Consider the following 16758-nt stretch of genomic DNA (forward strand, 5'->3'; position numbering starts at 1 on the left):
GCACTAACAATAATCTAAGAATAAATTTCCCTCTTTAAAAAAAATATGTGAAAACACAATGATTTCGGGGCTACAAGATGGTTCATGTGGAAAGTCTAACTTTGTACCCATGATAAGTCCCTGCAGATTACTTTCAAAGGGGCTCCTGGTGCTTGTGACATTCAAGTGCAACTTGTAAGAGGCAGCAGGCTCCCCACACCTGCAACAGAAGCAGAAGATTGGCCAATCAGCTCTGGACAGGGCCCTCTGCATTAAAGGAGCAGGCTGTGACTTCACCAGCACAGTGTATGGCATGCACACTCAGTGAATGTTGCTTGGAAGATGCCACGGTACACTGGACGTCAGCCCTTCCGTGCCACAGAAGGTTCTAACGCCATGGGCTGCATACAGCAGAGAAGTCCGTCAGCCCCCATTCGCTAGTCCATGTTGATTCACAGCTCAGGGTAAGACCTTCCAAGGACAGAAATGGAAGGAACGGAAGTGGAAGTGACTTCAGAGTTAAAAACCTCCCCACCATCCTCCAATAATAAACAGGGGCCACTGTAACACTGACATGCCTGTTGCATCCATTGCAATGCTTACTTATGCTGACACACAGCAACCTGATGCTAACAACTATAATACAAGTAATTGCAACATTGACATGTGTTGATAGATGTCATTGCAATGCTTGCATGAAACTGTTGATACATGCCAATATATGTTGATGGCATGCCTACATGCCTTTCATCTGTATGCGGAAGCACATACGTGCACGTTTTGTGGAGTAATATCCACCTATTGGCGAGTTAATTCGCTTTCTACAAACTTCCAGCACAACTCACCACAACATATTTTTTTATTTTCTTTATTTTTTGGGTTTTGGATAGTTTGGCCTAATCCAACAGCATACGCTAAAGACATCCCATTGCACAAGCATGTTCATGACACAGCGCATTACACCCTTTCACCATCATATATATCCAAACCATTCAGAACATGTTAAATATACCACAATCATGTGTACAACATTGCCTTAAAGTTATTTAATCTACTAATCATACCTCCAGACTGAAGAGCCACCCTAGCCCGAGCAATGAACCACTGTGCACCACAGCTGAGCAAAACAAATGGCAAAGGCCATGGGCACCATATCCATCAACATACTACATGGATGTATAACCGGATCTTGTCATCAACCACCTAATGTAAACATTACAAATTAAAACAGTTCTACTGTAGTCAGTCCCTTTCCTTTGTGAACCATTGCTAAACAGTACATTAGCCAATTCTGCGGCAGCTGTCCCGTATGAGCCATCACAGAACCGGTCCTTACACATGGCCCTACTTTTCATTTAAATGTCCCTTGTTGACATGTGCCACCAGATCAGACGAAAAGGTCGGCAAGAGTGTCGTATAGGACAACATGCCACAGGCCCGGTGAGCCCCACGTCCAGGAGTAAATCAGTAAAATGTATTTACAGATTTTTAATTGTAAGCAAACCTTCTGTATTAAATAATAATGAGTCAGTTTACATGCTTTACGTAAGATGCCAAGTTTTCTCTTTATTGATACTTAGACACAGGTTCTTATGGCACCTTCCAATAACCGCTGACAATTACATGCCTGTGTCGAAGCCATGTAAATACAAGTCAGGGCAAAACATTGTGACCTGGCTGTAGGAAAGTGCCCCTTTTTGACATGGTCACACCCACATTTTGCCTGTTATTTGATGTGATTTCGACTGGAAGTACACTGGGTTCCTGCGAACCAGGTCCCTAGTGCCAGATCTCTTTCCCAAACTGTACAATTGTTTCCCCCAATTGGCAAAACCTTTAGCACCCTCGGCAAGTCCTAAGTAACTGGAACTAAAAAGAGCCTGGAGTACTAAGAGGATCCCTAAGGGCTGCACCACAAATCATGCCACCCTAAGAGAGTGCTCACCAAACTCATGCAAGGCTGCCATTGCAGGCTACGTGTCTTGGTGCAGACAAAAGTGAAAACAGGACATGTCACACATCCCTGTGTGCATGTCCCCTCACACTGCATGGACTATTTGTAAGTCACCCCTACAGCAGACCTGACAACCATAAGACAGGATGCTTAATGTTACCTGTGAGAGCATACCTGCATGAGCAGATATGCCCCTGTCCCGGTCAGTTCTATTCCTGCGAGTGACCAGGGAGGCTATTCTAAACCATGTACTGGACACTGGTGAAAACGAGTTCTCCAGCTACATGATGGCTACACTGAAGATAGGGATGTTTGATTTCAAACATCTCATATTGATGAACCCACACGGTTTCCAGTGTTGGATTTATCAATACATGCACCCAGAGGGCACCTTAGAGGTGCACCCTGAAAACCTACCGGCCTCTGGTATGTTGGCTGACTGGTTTGTGTCAGCCTGCAATCCAAGACAAGTGTCTGACCTCCTAGGAGGAGAGCCTTTACCTCTCAGGAGGTCAGGAACAAAGCTCGCCCGGGAAGAGCGTGTCACATCCCCTCCCACAGGATGACCTGCTGATTAGACTTCCTAGGCCGGCAAGATTCAAAGAGCTGTTGCCCGCGAAATATGAATCTGGCTTCCCTCACAGGAGAGGAAACTGACCTCCTTTGTCCAGAGCCCCTTTGGCACCTGGACAGACGGGAAAATTAGCCAGTCGGGTAGGCATGCTACCCCCGGGCTAGTACCACCCCTAAGGTGTCTAATCTGAGGTGGGCATGACTTTTCAGAAGTAGCCATCAGAAGTAGCCATCTTTGTGATGGCAAACGTAAGAACTCTGGGACAGAGTTATGCTCACTTTCCACAGGAAGTGGTCATATAGGGGGCGTAGTGACCCGAAGGGTCAGTAGACCATTGGCTACTACCAAACACTCCCCTAACGCCCCTAAAATCAGATTCTGATGGCCAAAAGAAGAAAGAGGACCAAAAAGTACTGAAAAGCAAGAACTGTAGAAGAAGAAACTGACTTGGTGCCAACCCTGCCTGCTTGTCTGCTGTTCCTGATGATTGTGCCAAAGTTGTCTCATCCTGCAAGCTGCTGTGCCTCCAAAAACCTCGGAGGACTGTCAGCACTTTTGCTAAGACTTAGGAGCTCCTGTGGAGCAGCGGATCTGCTTCCCCATCACCCCAAGAGAACTGTGAGGACTCCCAACTGCTGATGGAAGTAGTAACCAGATGCCTCTGCACCCTGCTCCAGAGGTTGAGCTGAAGTAGGCCAACAGAGTCAGCATGGTCCCCTGACCATCCAGAGATAAAGCCCACCTTGGGGTTGACCAATGTGGGCCGTCTGTCGTCACTTGAAACCTCTGTGTCTGACCGCCCTACTGCGACCGCTGCCGGTGATGAAAATCTGACACAGCCAAACACCTCTGCAGCCAGCCGCTTTGGCCTGAGGAGAAAATTACCAAAGGTGTCCCTACGTCCCCCAGCCTCATGTGACCTGAGTTTCCTTGTTGGTTCAGCCAGACTGGTCCCCCTTGGTGCTGCCTTGGACCTTGCCCCATACTCACCTTAACTCCTGGAGATTGGTTCCGTAATGTGCCTGAATGCCGCACTTGCTTTTCCTCCCATAGGATAACATTGCAGCTTCTAAAAATTGCACAGTGTCGACTTTTTAAACTCAAAAGTATTTCTTGTTAAAACCGTACTTACCTGAAGAAATTGATTCAGGTGCCTAAACATATATAAAGATACCCGTTATTTTGATAAATTAGTGTGGATCTCCTTATTGAGTCAGGCGTATCACTTGTTGACTATTTTGTGTATTTGCAGATGTCTTGCACTCATCTCTGGGCTGCTCAACTACACTACCCTCTATAAGAGTACCTTGGGATTTCAAGAGTAAGCCCTTGTCCACTCATAGGGAACCCCTGGACTCTTTTCTCAATATATCTCAATTTGATATAACTTATCACTTTGGTCCTGAAGAAGGCCCATAGACCTGTTAGGGCACCCTAGGGCCGAAAGATACTGGCCTACCACAACCTAACACAAGGGGCAGTGGAACATTAACACTTCCACCACAGCACCATCCACTCCTTTTAATCTTGCCCCTTCCTTGGTAAATAAAAGACTGAACTAAGGAATGGAGGTAATTTTAATCTTCTTCACTCTCTAACCACAACTGTCTAAAAACCAGATGGGCTCCCTCCAGGTGGCGGAACGTAGATCACTTGGAGAACTGAGCACTCAAGTGATAAAAGACCCAATGATGATGCTATTCACCTAACCAACACAGCGGAGAATCAACATATACCACACCCTGAGTTTAATGTGAATGAGGGTCTCCAAAACATGAGTTTGCAAGACCCTGGCAAAAACAGGATATTCTCCTCTGATTCTGATAATATCATATAAAGAACCAGTTTCCTATACTGACTCATTAATACATGCATTGATTAAGATGGCTGATAGAAATTGTGCGATTTTAGTGCAGCTCTGTCACTGTAAATCCTTGGGTGTCAGTATGAGACACTCTAGTTTTGCCAAATGGCAATAAACTTTGCATGCTATTACATGAAATAAATTACAACAAAAAGTAGATACTTTGGCTCACATCTACCTGAAAAGTCTGCTTGCCAGAATGAACTAAAAATTCAAAATTTTCAACAGATTGGTGAGATTACATTTGTTGCACCAAAAAGTTTTGAAGAGAAGCCTTTTGCAACAGTAATTGAATTAAAGATATTTAACATGCAAGCAAGAACTGCACAATATGTTGATTGTTACTGCTGAGAGAAGGGAGGGGTTGGAGAGAACTCTGAAAAGCTGTGTTTATATGTGTGACAACTGTGCTCTGTCTCTCACAGGGTGGCGTTGAAGATAACCTCTCACTTTCGGCCTACATCACAGCAGCCATGCTCGAACTGGGGATGAATGATACGGTGAGTCTCGTTCAAGTCTTTACCATGGCTTAAGACACACCTGGGTTTGGGGAGGCGGGGGATGGAAGAGAGCCTTTAAAACAATGATCAGGGATTTGGAAACCCGCGGGTTCATGCTAAATTTGACAGGCTTTTAGTAATGGCCAATCTTCAACTTTCCATCTTGATGAGATGGGTTCAAGGGTCTAAAAGGAGAGTCCAATGGATAGTTCAGGAGATACTTGTAGCTGGCCAGTACCCTGGAAATAGCTCACTGAAGTGGAGTTCAGCACACTGCTCAAATCAGATGGTCTGGTACTGCCATACTGAAGAAGGTCACATTGCAAGTAATGGACAGAACTTTCTCAGGGCATAGTGCAACAAACCAATACTGAGAAACAAACATGCTAATGTTTGAAAATCAAAATGGTTCAAAATCCATAATATTCTTATGCTGCTTTTTGAATTATAGGTCATATTGAGTTGTGTAGATGTATAGCTTTTATTATTTCCTTTGTGCCAATAGCCACATGCTGCTGTTGCTGTTATTGTATTATTCACGTGGAGGCAGTTTATTATGCTGAAGGTTTTCCTGACATAGTTAGTAATGGCTAACTAGATAGTTGGCATGGTTCTACCACAATACCGAATTTTAAATATCGGCAACCAATATATTGCATCCAGAATATAGACTACCACAATATCATGAAGGTAAATATATAAAAGTAAGTATAGTTTCATTTACATTCTTAACTCCACACCTATTTATGTTGAAGGTATACAGATCTTCATGTTTACATAATGTAGTTTGGAATAGTAAATATATATTTAACCATATATGTACCTTCTTATTATTGTATTAGTCAATATTCAGGATATAATATTTTGCTCTAAACCAATCCACACTTATTGAAAAGAGAGATAAAGGGGGTTTGCTCCGTAATTGAGCTTCAATCTAACTCTAGAGGTGGTCATGGTGAATAGCAGCCAAGAATGGTAGGGAGATGAAGCGGGAACTCCCACCCTTCATCTTTTTGAATCCATCAAGAGGTTACAATTTGAGAGTAACTGGAAACATAACACCCCTCCAGCCCCCTCAAAGATTATTTCAAATATAGTGGGTTCATAGACTGAGTGGGTAAGGAGACTAGACACTCATCATCTGCAATCTCACGTTCATAATCTGGCTGGCGATGTGTGTTTGTATGATGGCATCACTAGGTCCAAGTGACCAACCTCCACTTCAATTACTTCCCTGCAGGACAGCACGGTGAAGCATGCTCTGGCCTACCTGAAAGAGTCTTTGCCCACTGTTACCAACACCTACACACTAGCTCTGATGGCCTACACCTTCACCCTCGCTGACTACAAGGAGGCGCGTGATAAAGTGATAACAGAGCTGAATGAGCAAGCCATCAAATCAGGTAAGGAGGAGAGGCATATTCCCACAAAAGTTATTGAGACCCCAACCATTTTAAGGTAGCAGAACAGCAGGTTTTATGAGTGATGCATCCTAAATATATATTTAACTTGCTCAATAAATTCTTATTATTTGACTTTTTTTTGCTTGAAATGATGTACTAAAAATTGGACACTCAATTCTGAAAAGAGAAATAAACACCTCCCTGTCCTAGAGATGTGTAACACATGGCATATAGATATTTAATTTAAAAAAGTGTTCACCAAGACACAGATTTTTGCCTAAATGGGGAAAAAGTTATTCTGTTCTTCAATTAACACTTTCAATAAGGTTCCCCAAAAATACATGCTTGATTCATCTGTTTTACATTTGCCTTTGTAGCATATTTTTAAAATTAAAAACAGATTGCTTATTATAATTGAAATTAAAATGAACATTTCTACCTTTCCATTGCTGATAATGGATCTAGCCAGACAGTTGAAATGGCTAGCCATGTCAAACATGGTCTCATTCAGGGACTCATTCCAAGTGGCTCGGTCATGGTATATATTGCGCACACTAAATACCAATCCATTAGAGGGCAGAGGTTACTGGGTGTGGTGTTACCTCTCCAATCTGAGCTGTGTACGTCAGAATGTGGACTAAACAAGGAAAACTGCACGTTCTCCTCTCCCCAAGCCCTTTCTGTGCTTCAAAACTCTCCAGTACTGCTGTAAATACCATTTTACTCAATGCCATCTGTTAGAACTGGGGGTCTCTAGTTGGCAGAGGTAGGTACCTTTGACCAAATAGGGACCCTTGCTTCTAGTCAGGGTAAGGGGGTACACTTCTAAAATGACCCCTGCTCACCCCCTTGGTAACTTGGCACGAGCAGACAGGCTTATGTCAGAGGCAGTGTGTAAAGCATTTGTGAACGCATACAGTAATACAGTGAAAACACTACAAATGGACACAGCACAGCACAGGGGCAGTCTCCTCCTTCAGTTTCCTTGGTTCTTCTCCTTGTCAAAGGGTTGTCTTGATTCTCAGAAGTGATCTAAAGTTCTGGGGCCTGGGTCCCCCCTTTTATACACCAAACTCCTTTGTCTCTGAAGGCAGAGAGTGTCTGTATCTAGTTCACACCAGTTCTGTGTAGTCCTGGAGCACTTTTTTACAGGACTCCTTCTTTCCTTTGACAGTGTGGGCAAGGGTCATCAGCCGCACCACAGGAGGTGGAGCCAGCATTGTGGAAGGCAGGCACAGCCCTATTCAGGCACCAGTGCCAATCCTCCCACCACCCTACATGCAGATAGGTCTATTCAGCCCTGTGCTGACTCACCCTGTCTCCTGGAGCCCCTCAACCCCTGTCGCTCACAAACTAGACAAGGAATACATAACATAGCAGAGGCAGTCTTGGATAATTAGGCAAAAAAATACCTACTTTCTAAAAGTGGTATTTTCAAACACAGAATTCTAAAACCAACTTCACTAAAAGATGTATTTTATCAGTTCAGGCATACTAAAGTCGAATTTCTACCTAGTTTCCTGAGTCAGTTAGGTTTATAAGATGTTATAATCAAACTGCCCATTCGGGCCTATGGGGAACAGGTAGCTTTGCAATAGTGAAAAACTAAATTGGCTGGAATTCACTATTAGGACATGCTACACACATCAGGGCATGTCCTACCTTTTACCTACAATGCACCCAGCCCTTTGGCCTACTTTAGGGGTGGCTAATATGTAGAAAAGGGATGATTTAGGGACTGGCAAGTTGGTGCACTTGCCAAGTCGACATGGCAGTCCCAGGCTGCACACAGGCTCTGCAATGGCAGGTCTGAGTCACATTTTACAAGCTGTTTCTGTGGGTGGCACAACCAGTGCTGCAGCTGTTAGAATCGAGCGAGCTCAGTCTGGTACGCCGTCTCTAGAGGCTGTTTCTTTGGTGATTCGTCTCACCCCACATACCGATTATACAGCGGTGTGTTTCCGATGGAGTATTCGTTTCCTCCTTTTTTCAAATAATAAACGTGACTTTCACTCCCACCTGACTTTTGAGCCTCTGTGCCCAGATGCCAAGCTGTCACTGACTTGATGCCTTCTTTTTCTCTGGTGCCTACCTTCCCCGGTTCACCATCCTCTTCCGTCCTGAGGAAGACCCCACCTGTAAGGAATTAATTTACCTACCTTTGTAGAGGGGTCGAAACGTCGACATCCCATCATGCCAGTACCCTCAATAGTGCGTTGAGCACTGTGAACTCTCATTTGTATATGGCTTCTTGGCAATAATATTTGATTTTGTTCATGAATGACTTTTGAACCTTTGGCACGCCACTAAGGTGCCCAACAATTGATTTGTACCATTGTTTTGAAATTGTTTATGTCACTTACTCAAATACCCTACCCATTCCTTCACTCCCTTCCCACCCCCGTGGCACCCTGCACATTTGTAAATAGTGTGATTTACTGTATGCATTTATTTGCCTGTTCCTAGTGTGATTAAATAACACTATGGTTTTGCCTTATAATTGTTGCAATTTTTGTTGATCTTTCTTAAATCTCCATTTATACTCTGGGACCACTTCTATTCCACTGCAAGGCCCCAGCAGCATTTGATTTACAGGGCCTGGGCACACATGGTGCACTGTACTAGGGTCTGACAAGTAAATCAAATGAACCAATCATGGAGTCACTAATCCAATACAATACAATAAGGAGCACTTGCACTGTGGCACTGAATAGCAGTGGCACAGTGCCCAAAGCATCTAGACCAGCAAAACACATAGCAAAAACACAGGAGGCAACAGCAAGAAATGGAAGGGAGACCCACGCCAATGGTGCCAGGTCTAACACGGTCTAGCTATGTATTTTTTTACAATTACTACCTAATGAACTAGTATGTTATACTGTGGCCTCATATCTACTTCTCTCATGGAAGACTAGGCGGCGGGACCACTCTGTTTCATGAATTAGGAAACATATATTTTAGTCCTGTTTTTAAATCTAATGTCTGCCATCAAATTACTGTGACTATTTCTTATTGTGAAAACTGTATCCTCTCTTTTAACTTCATACTGTGCGTCTTTGTACTTTTATTATCTTAAAAATGTTTTAAGTATCGAATAAAGTGATTTGACTGACTGACAGCACTGCAGTATTTCCTGCACAAATTCCAGGCGGTTGTTGTTAGCAAAATGAATACTGGGAATTACTATGAAATGTATGCCCTCGTTATAATGCTGATTATAGATGAAACTCCTATTGGAACTACTGTTTTCAATGGAGTGCTGACCCTAATGGGGACTAGTAATGATCGAGAGATTTCAGTCCTTATTGAATAATAACTCTACTTTCAAACAGCTGCGTAAAGCAACAGGGGTTTTTATATACCATGAGAAATTTGCCTTATTCTTATTTTGTGACAAATATTTATTAAGTTACTTATAACAGTAGCAGAAAAATAAATAAGGACCTTACAATCTACTTCATAAGCAGAGGAACCCAACCGGCTACGAATAACACTAAGAGCCCCATTAGGATGGCGGGCGGACTCCAGCATCTTGATGTCATTTACTTTTTTTCCACCACCTTTGATGTGGATCCGGAGTTGCACTCCTCAAATGTTTTCATGCAAGATGATTTCAGGGTTTATATGGTACAACTCCTTCTTTCCACAAGCAGATGTTGATGTCTGACCCTCATAGCGGTACAAAAGGGGGTGGTGATGGACGGAGCATCAGAACCAATCAAACACTCACACCCAGTCAACAGATCTGGGTTTGATCTATCACCGTTCTTTAGCCCACTCTGCCACCCCAGTTCAGACATGGCTATATGCAAATCAGTCTGACCCTGTGCCTCATGGGAACAGTCCAGCCCGAACTGCCAAGCCATGCCTTCCCTGGACCGGAAACAAGCTTCCTAGGACCGGTTTCTGGCATTTCAGCCGTCTTCAGCCAGGCTTGCTTGAATCCAGTGGCAAAGTGAGCAAGGGACTCACGTCTGAGCATACCCTGCCAACTTATGGCGAACAAAGCGGTACAAAAGGGGGTGGTGATGGACGGAGCATCAGAACCAATCAAACACTCACACCCAGTCAACAGATCTGGGTTTGATCCATCACCGTTCTTTAGCCCACTCTGCCACCCCAGATCAGACATGGCCATATGCAAATCAGTCTGACCCTGTGCCTCATGGGAACAGTCCAGCCCGAACTGCCAAGCCATGCCTTCCCTGGACCGGAAACAAGCTTCCTAGGACCGGTTTCTGGCATTTCAGCCGTTTTCAGCCAGGCTTGCTTGAATCCAGTGGCAAAGTGAGCAAGGGGCTCACGTCTGAGCATACCCTGCCAACTTATGGCGAACAAAGCGGTACAAAAGGGGGTGGTGATGGACGGAGCATCAGAACCAATCAAACACTCACACCCAGTCAACAGATCTGGGTTTGATCCATCACCGTTCTTTAGCCCACTCTGCCACCCCAGTTCAGACATGGCCATATGCAAATCAGTCTGACCCTGTGCCTAATGGGAACAGTCCAGCCCGAACTGCCAAGCCATGCCTTCCCTGGACCGGAAACAAGCTTCCTAGGACCAGTTTCTGGCATGTCTGACCCTCATAACATTTTCTCTGGTGCTTGCATCCAAAAACACATAGCTGGTTCATGTGAAAAGTAGGCCGCATGACCAGCAACGTCATCAAGTAGTACTGGGTGAAACTCTTCATGGTGCGGGTCTTCCAAAAACACTCAACCGGACTCTACTACAGGTTTCACTCAAAATCTCTCTCTAGCTTGCTTATGACAGCTAAGTTTTCATAGTGGCCAGCTTCCAAGAACAAAGACAAGTCATCTCGCAAAAAGCCCCACAACAGGGATTGTTCCACTTTTAGACATTGTTCCAGTTCGAAGGGGAGGTTTTGTGTTAAGCTGCAGGGTTCCCAGACTCAATCCTTAACATCGCCCTCAACGCCTGTATTGGTAGTGGTGTAGTTGGTGTCATACTTCATTCCAGCTTTGTAGCCCCTTTTCTGAAGTTTCAGTGCTGATCAGCTTAGGTCACATCTGTCACACATGCTACAGTGGCAATATTCTGCCCTGTTCTGACTCTCTATGATGTGCCTTCCAGTCCTATGGAGTCTTCAGGAAGTCCAACCAAGTTTCTGCTGGTAGCTCCATCCCCGGCAGCTGTCAACCCCTCCCTGTCCCCTTTTCATGAGGTTCCGGTGCTGGCCGTGGTTCTTCAGCTGACAAAGTTTTGTCGATTGCTCTGACATCATCATTTCTAGGCCTATTCTTGGGCATGGATTCTTTACTGAAATTGAAGAAGTTTCGAAGGACTAATGCCTTTTGATCAGATTTAGACACAAAGGGCATCAACTGCTTGAGGAGGAAAATCCTTGCATGCCCTTGCCTCATGATAAGTACTTTGAGCATCTTGAGGAACGCTCTGATTCTGATCTTGTCTCTCGTAATGTATGGATACTGGTGAATATTTAACTCTGTAGCGTGCCAGAGGTTTAGAAACGTCCCTAAATGTCGATCTGAAATGCCCCTCAGGGCCTCTCACTGGGTAGTTGGCCCCATTAATGGGTATTTTGCACAAACTGTGGAAGTTCTACAATTGTCTGTATCAGTGGAGGAGAACAAAGATAGCCTTCTCATGGAAATCCTGTGGCACACTTGCTTCCCTTGAACAAAGCTTTGATGGGCCCCATTTTGGTCGCAAGGAGGAAACTTGCTTCTCCTCCAGCCCTGAATCGACAACTTGCCATCAGCCATTGTCCAGTGCTTGGAAACTTAAAGTTCTTGATGGATGAAAAATAGAGTGCAGGAGCGGGCATAGAAGAAGCAAAAAAAAAAAAAAAAATGAGCAGAAGCAAGACAGAAAAATTAGCAGGAAAAAGGGAAAAAGCAAGCAGAGGAGCACAACTCGAAGGCAGCAGAGGGTAGCGGACTGCGGGCATGCTGTACAGGAGAATTGTCGCAGGAGGAGATTGGGCGGAGACCTGCTCAATGGGTTCATGCTATGGCCTCCAGTAAGTAGGTCCTAGAAGGAGGGCGGGGCCCTGGGTGGGGAGAGGAGGGAAATGGCAGGAAGAGGTAGGAAATGCACATAAAGAGGCAAAATAAAGGTCAGAAACCAGCATAAAGTGGCAGAATAATGGGCAGTTCGAGCAGAAAGAGGCAAAATAGAGGGCAGGAGCGAACAGTGAAGAGGCAGAACAATTAGCAGAAAACGAGCAGAGTAGGCACAAACCAAAGGCAGCAGAGGGTGGTGGACAGGTGAACTAGCGCAGGGGTAGATGGCACAAGGACCTCTAAACATGACTCAGGCATGCCATTGCACCCTGTGTGTGTCGTTTAAAAATGTAACTTTGACCTGGCAAGATAAACCTCCTGCCAGCCGCAAACTTTCCCTTTTAATACATATGTCACCCATAAGGTATACCCAAAACCGCCCAGAGAGCAGGGGCAGTGTAATTAAAAACTTGCACATTTACCTTTGAGTTTTCATGTGCGCTGGTAGACAAAAACTCCTAAATCTGCTTTTCACTACTATGAGCCTACCCCTTCTACAGGATATTATTTGGTTACCTTATTACATTTAGTAAGTGCTAACTTTTCATTGGAAACAGGTAGAAATATCATAGTTGGTCTCAAAAGAAGTATAATTTAAAATCATCTTTAACAGTAAAGATGGAGTTTAAGTCACAATTCTAAAAACACCACTTTTAGAAAGTTGTAATTTTCTTATCCTAACCATTTGGTGCCTGCAACAATTGCCACATGAATGTGAATAGGCAGTTGGCCTTTATGTATTCCTCCCAACCACTGAGACAAAGGGGGACTAGGTGTTGTCAGAATGGGACATTCTGCAGGATGGGAGGAGTGGAGTTGTTCTCTGCCTTAATTAAATTTTAAAGGGGACACTAGCCTTTTGCCACTAGCCTCTTGGAGCCTGGGCAGGGGAAAGGGGTCGGGAGTTTCCTGAATCAGATGTAGATAGGCCTAGAAGTTTCTCCCACTTCAAAGGCTGGCAACATGTATAAATATTAGATGCTCAGACCAACTCTTCAGTTCACTCCTGGACCTGTGGAGGATCGCCCCCCTCCCCCCCCCCAAAAAGGATTGCCTTGTACTTCAGAGGACTGCCCTGCTGCTTGAGGCCTGTTTTGTAGTTCAGAGGACAGCCCTGCTTCTAGCCGAGCACTGCGTGGCTGCTTGAAGCCTGCTTTCTACCCTCAGAGGACTGTCCTGTTGCATGTAACCTACCTTGCTGCTTGATCACAGGACTACCAGAGTGATTCCCAGGGCTAGTTGGCTGGCTTCCTGTTCTGAGATAGTGACTCAAAAAGCTCCAACAATCTTGAAACCACACCTGGAATTTGCCTGAAATTAGTCCTTCCCTCCAAGTGGTACCCATTTAGTCCTGTACCCCTTTCACAGCTGCTGGAATAGACAAATACTGGTGATGCCTGATGACCAAACACTTTGTTTTGGAAAGTATGATTCAAGTTTATTATTTATGCCCAAGTATATTTTTTCTTCTGTCTGTGACATCGTTGTACATGTAACCCAAATGTCCAAAGGATGAAACGCTAGACCATATGAAAAATTGTGCCATGTAGGAAGAGCCCTCACCCTTCCCTTCAGCTTCTCAAGCTGAATGTGAACAATAAAAGCTCAGTGTTCAATATAAGCAGGCACAGAGGTGCCTAAGAAGTGGTTAGAAGTTCTAGCTTGGAACATTCAGGATCTCACATCTTCCCCAACAGATGTCCTGGGAATTACTGCATCCAATAAAAAGACACTTCTTGCGTTCATTAAAAATGCAAGCTAGTAAAACCTACATATTTGGTGACAAGTTTGATAATTAATTAAACTTCATCTTCTCTCTTTGATGGTCATCTTCCTCAATGATGTGCCATACTGTTCACTGTTAGGGTTTCCTAAACCCCCGGATTCTAATTTGTATTTTTACAGAGGGACAGATCCACTGGGAGCGCAAAGACAAACCCAAGCAAGAAGATGTGCCCTATTGGTATCAAGCACCCTCTGCGGAGGTGGAGATGACATCCTACGTGCTCTTGGCGTACATGTCTCAATCCCATGTGTCCAAAGAAGACCTCGGCACAGCATCACAGATCGTGAGCTGGCTCTCCAAGCAGCAGAACCCATACGGGGGCTTCTCTTCAACCCAGGTAAAAGGCGCAAAGAGTGAACATGGAAGTGCTCCATTAAATAACAATGTCCAAATATCACATCCATAAGATGTCTTTTGTTTGTTATTGAACCACATTTCATAGAGGGCAGGTCTGTTAATGGGACAAAGACATCTTCCTCTAAATATCATGCTTTGCTTCCACGTTGCCTTTTTACTTCTCTGGTTCTTCAAAAGGTCTCGCAATCACAGGGGGTGAAGGTTTAATTTCCCTTCCATCGAAACATGAATGTCCTCACTAATGCAGAACATTATCTGTGAACAATTTCAGGCCATTAAACCCTGACAGAGAGTGATCTCCCAGGATTATTTGAACACTTCAGATCATTGACGAGCAGGAAGCGGTTTGTCTTGGCCCTGTAACACTTAAAGGCATTGACGGATGGAATGGCAATGGTTTTCCATGCTCAGGTTAATAGGTAGGCCATGTTGGTCTGCCAGAGGAGAGATCTACCTGATTCATGAACTGCTTAAATGCTATCCTTAGCTAATAGTGAATGGTGGTCATACCTCACAGACTACATCTAGTTCTTTAGGGTGTCGTTTTCTGAGATATGGGTGACTGATGCCGAGACCTGCGTCTTCATGGATGATTTCACAGAATAAACAGAAGCTGCCCCAAAAAGATATGTGATTTCACTTGTAGCAGCATATTGCATGAACTAGTCAGTTCCCACCATTCTGACAATCTGTAGTCTCTTTCATTTTCCTGCCAGTGGGTAGGTGCTGGTGCGTTGCCACTTTCAGGTTCATATAGGTGTGCGGATGGTGATGTAGGAGAATCGTGAAACTCCCAATCAGTCATTGTGTGGGCAGAGGCTTGTAGCAATGATTGGCTTCTGTTAGTGTTTGTACAGGAGAATAGACCTGATCTGTGTGAGTGCTTCCGATGATTCGCTATTCTGTAGGTGCAAGTGTGGTAGTGCTGTGGCACTCCATCCAGTAAGGGGGCGGTGGTGCGTGGTCACTGTTACAACAATTCTGCTTGTGTATGGGCACTTTCCAGTAACCATGTTGCCTCCATGTTCCTAGGACACAGTGGTAGCTCTCATGGCTCTGGCCAGATATGCTGGGGCCACCTTCAGTGAAAAGGGAGATGTGACTGTGACTGTCAAAAGAGGGGACGAGATCCAACAACAGTTCCATGTGGACAACAAAAATCGGCTTCTGATGCAGCAAGCACCACTCGCGAATGTTCCAGGAGAATACACAATATCGGCAGCTGGGAAGGGCTGCGTGTATGTGCAGGTAAGTGAGGACTCAAATTTTGGGCTCTTTTTGTTATAAACAGTATCCTGCCAGAGACCTTAGGAATTCCCCACACAGAGCTCTGTATGAGGAATAGTTTGGGATCACTGGAATGTTGCTAGAGGACTGCTGTTTCACCCCAGGCTTATTTAGGGAGAAGAAAGAAGTCTCTGATATGTCAGGCATTTGTAGAATGAAAGCTTCAGATATTTGTAGACAAGAGATACATGCAACTACAGAAATAGTAGGTTCAAGCCTAGCTTTTTTTTTATCAGTTAGAGGTGCATGAATTCCTAGGAAGGAAGGCCTAATATTTATTAGTGGTTAGAGTGGAATTCTCATTCTTCTCTCTGTAGAAGAGCCCAGCAGATGAGCATTAGTTGGCATGAGACATGCTAAGCTATGCAGACAGGCCACACTCCCAAATATAGCAGTTTGTTTACTGAATGAGGTTACAGGCATTTCCTGAATAAAATCCCCTCTTGTAGATGATTGTTCTGGTTACAAATTCTTAACATATCATGATGGAGGCATTATGGTTTATTCAGTACTTAAGTTGAGCCGGTGGTTGCAGGTGGAGCCCACCAACATTCATGTTTGGGGACCTGCTCATTTTTCCTCATCACACTATTACCCAGTGCAAGAGAAATAAAACACAAAAGGAGGAAAGGAAGAAGAGAAATACAGTAAAACAGTGACCAAGAAAGAAAGCAGGGATGACAAAGGACCCAAAATAGTGAGATAAAAGAGCAGGGACTCTCTGATGGAGAATGAAAAGGCATGGGGTAGATTCAAGGCTAACGTGACTTGGGATTCTGAGCCATCACTTTTTATAGCATTAGCCATGGGCTTCTGAGCTGAATGTTTAGTCCCCAGCACTTATTCTGTTACAAATTAAGCACTGGGTTTATGCAAATTTATGAATATGGACTTGCAAGGAAGCCTGGAGCTTCCTGCGATTGGAGCCCCCATCACTCTTGGCCATTTTTGTGGAAAATTATTAAATTCCATTCGTCAAAAATGCAGTACATGAATCCTTAACA

General features: G+C 44.3%; 1 protein-coding gene across 1 annotated transcript in view; it reads left to right on the plus strand.

The window, feature by feature from the left end:
• LOC146812868 (alpha-2-macroglobulin-like protein 1) overlaps positions 1-16758 on the plus strand; it is a 235415-nt gene that overhangs the window by 205132 nt on the left and 13525 nt on the right. Inside the window, exons 27-30 of the mRNA XM_085619943.1 lie at positions 4797-4871; positions 6112-6274; positions 14230-14447; positions 15500-15715. Of these exons, the coding sequence (XP_085476069.1) occupies positions 4797-4871; positions 6112-6274; positions 14230-14447; positions 15500-15715 (672 nt within the window). The remainder of the gene's footprint in view (positions 1-4796; positions 4872-6111; positions 6275-14229; positions 14448-15499; positions 15716-16758) is intronic.

The sequence above is a fragment of the Triturus cristatus genome, chromosome 7, assembly GCF_964204655.1.
Source record: "Triturus cristatus chromosome 7, aTriCri1.1, whole genome shotgun sequence".
NCBI classification, from domain to species: domain Eukaryota; kingdom Metazoa; phylum Chordata; class Amphibia; order Caudata; family Salamandridae; genus Triturus; species Triturus cristatus.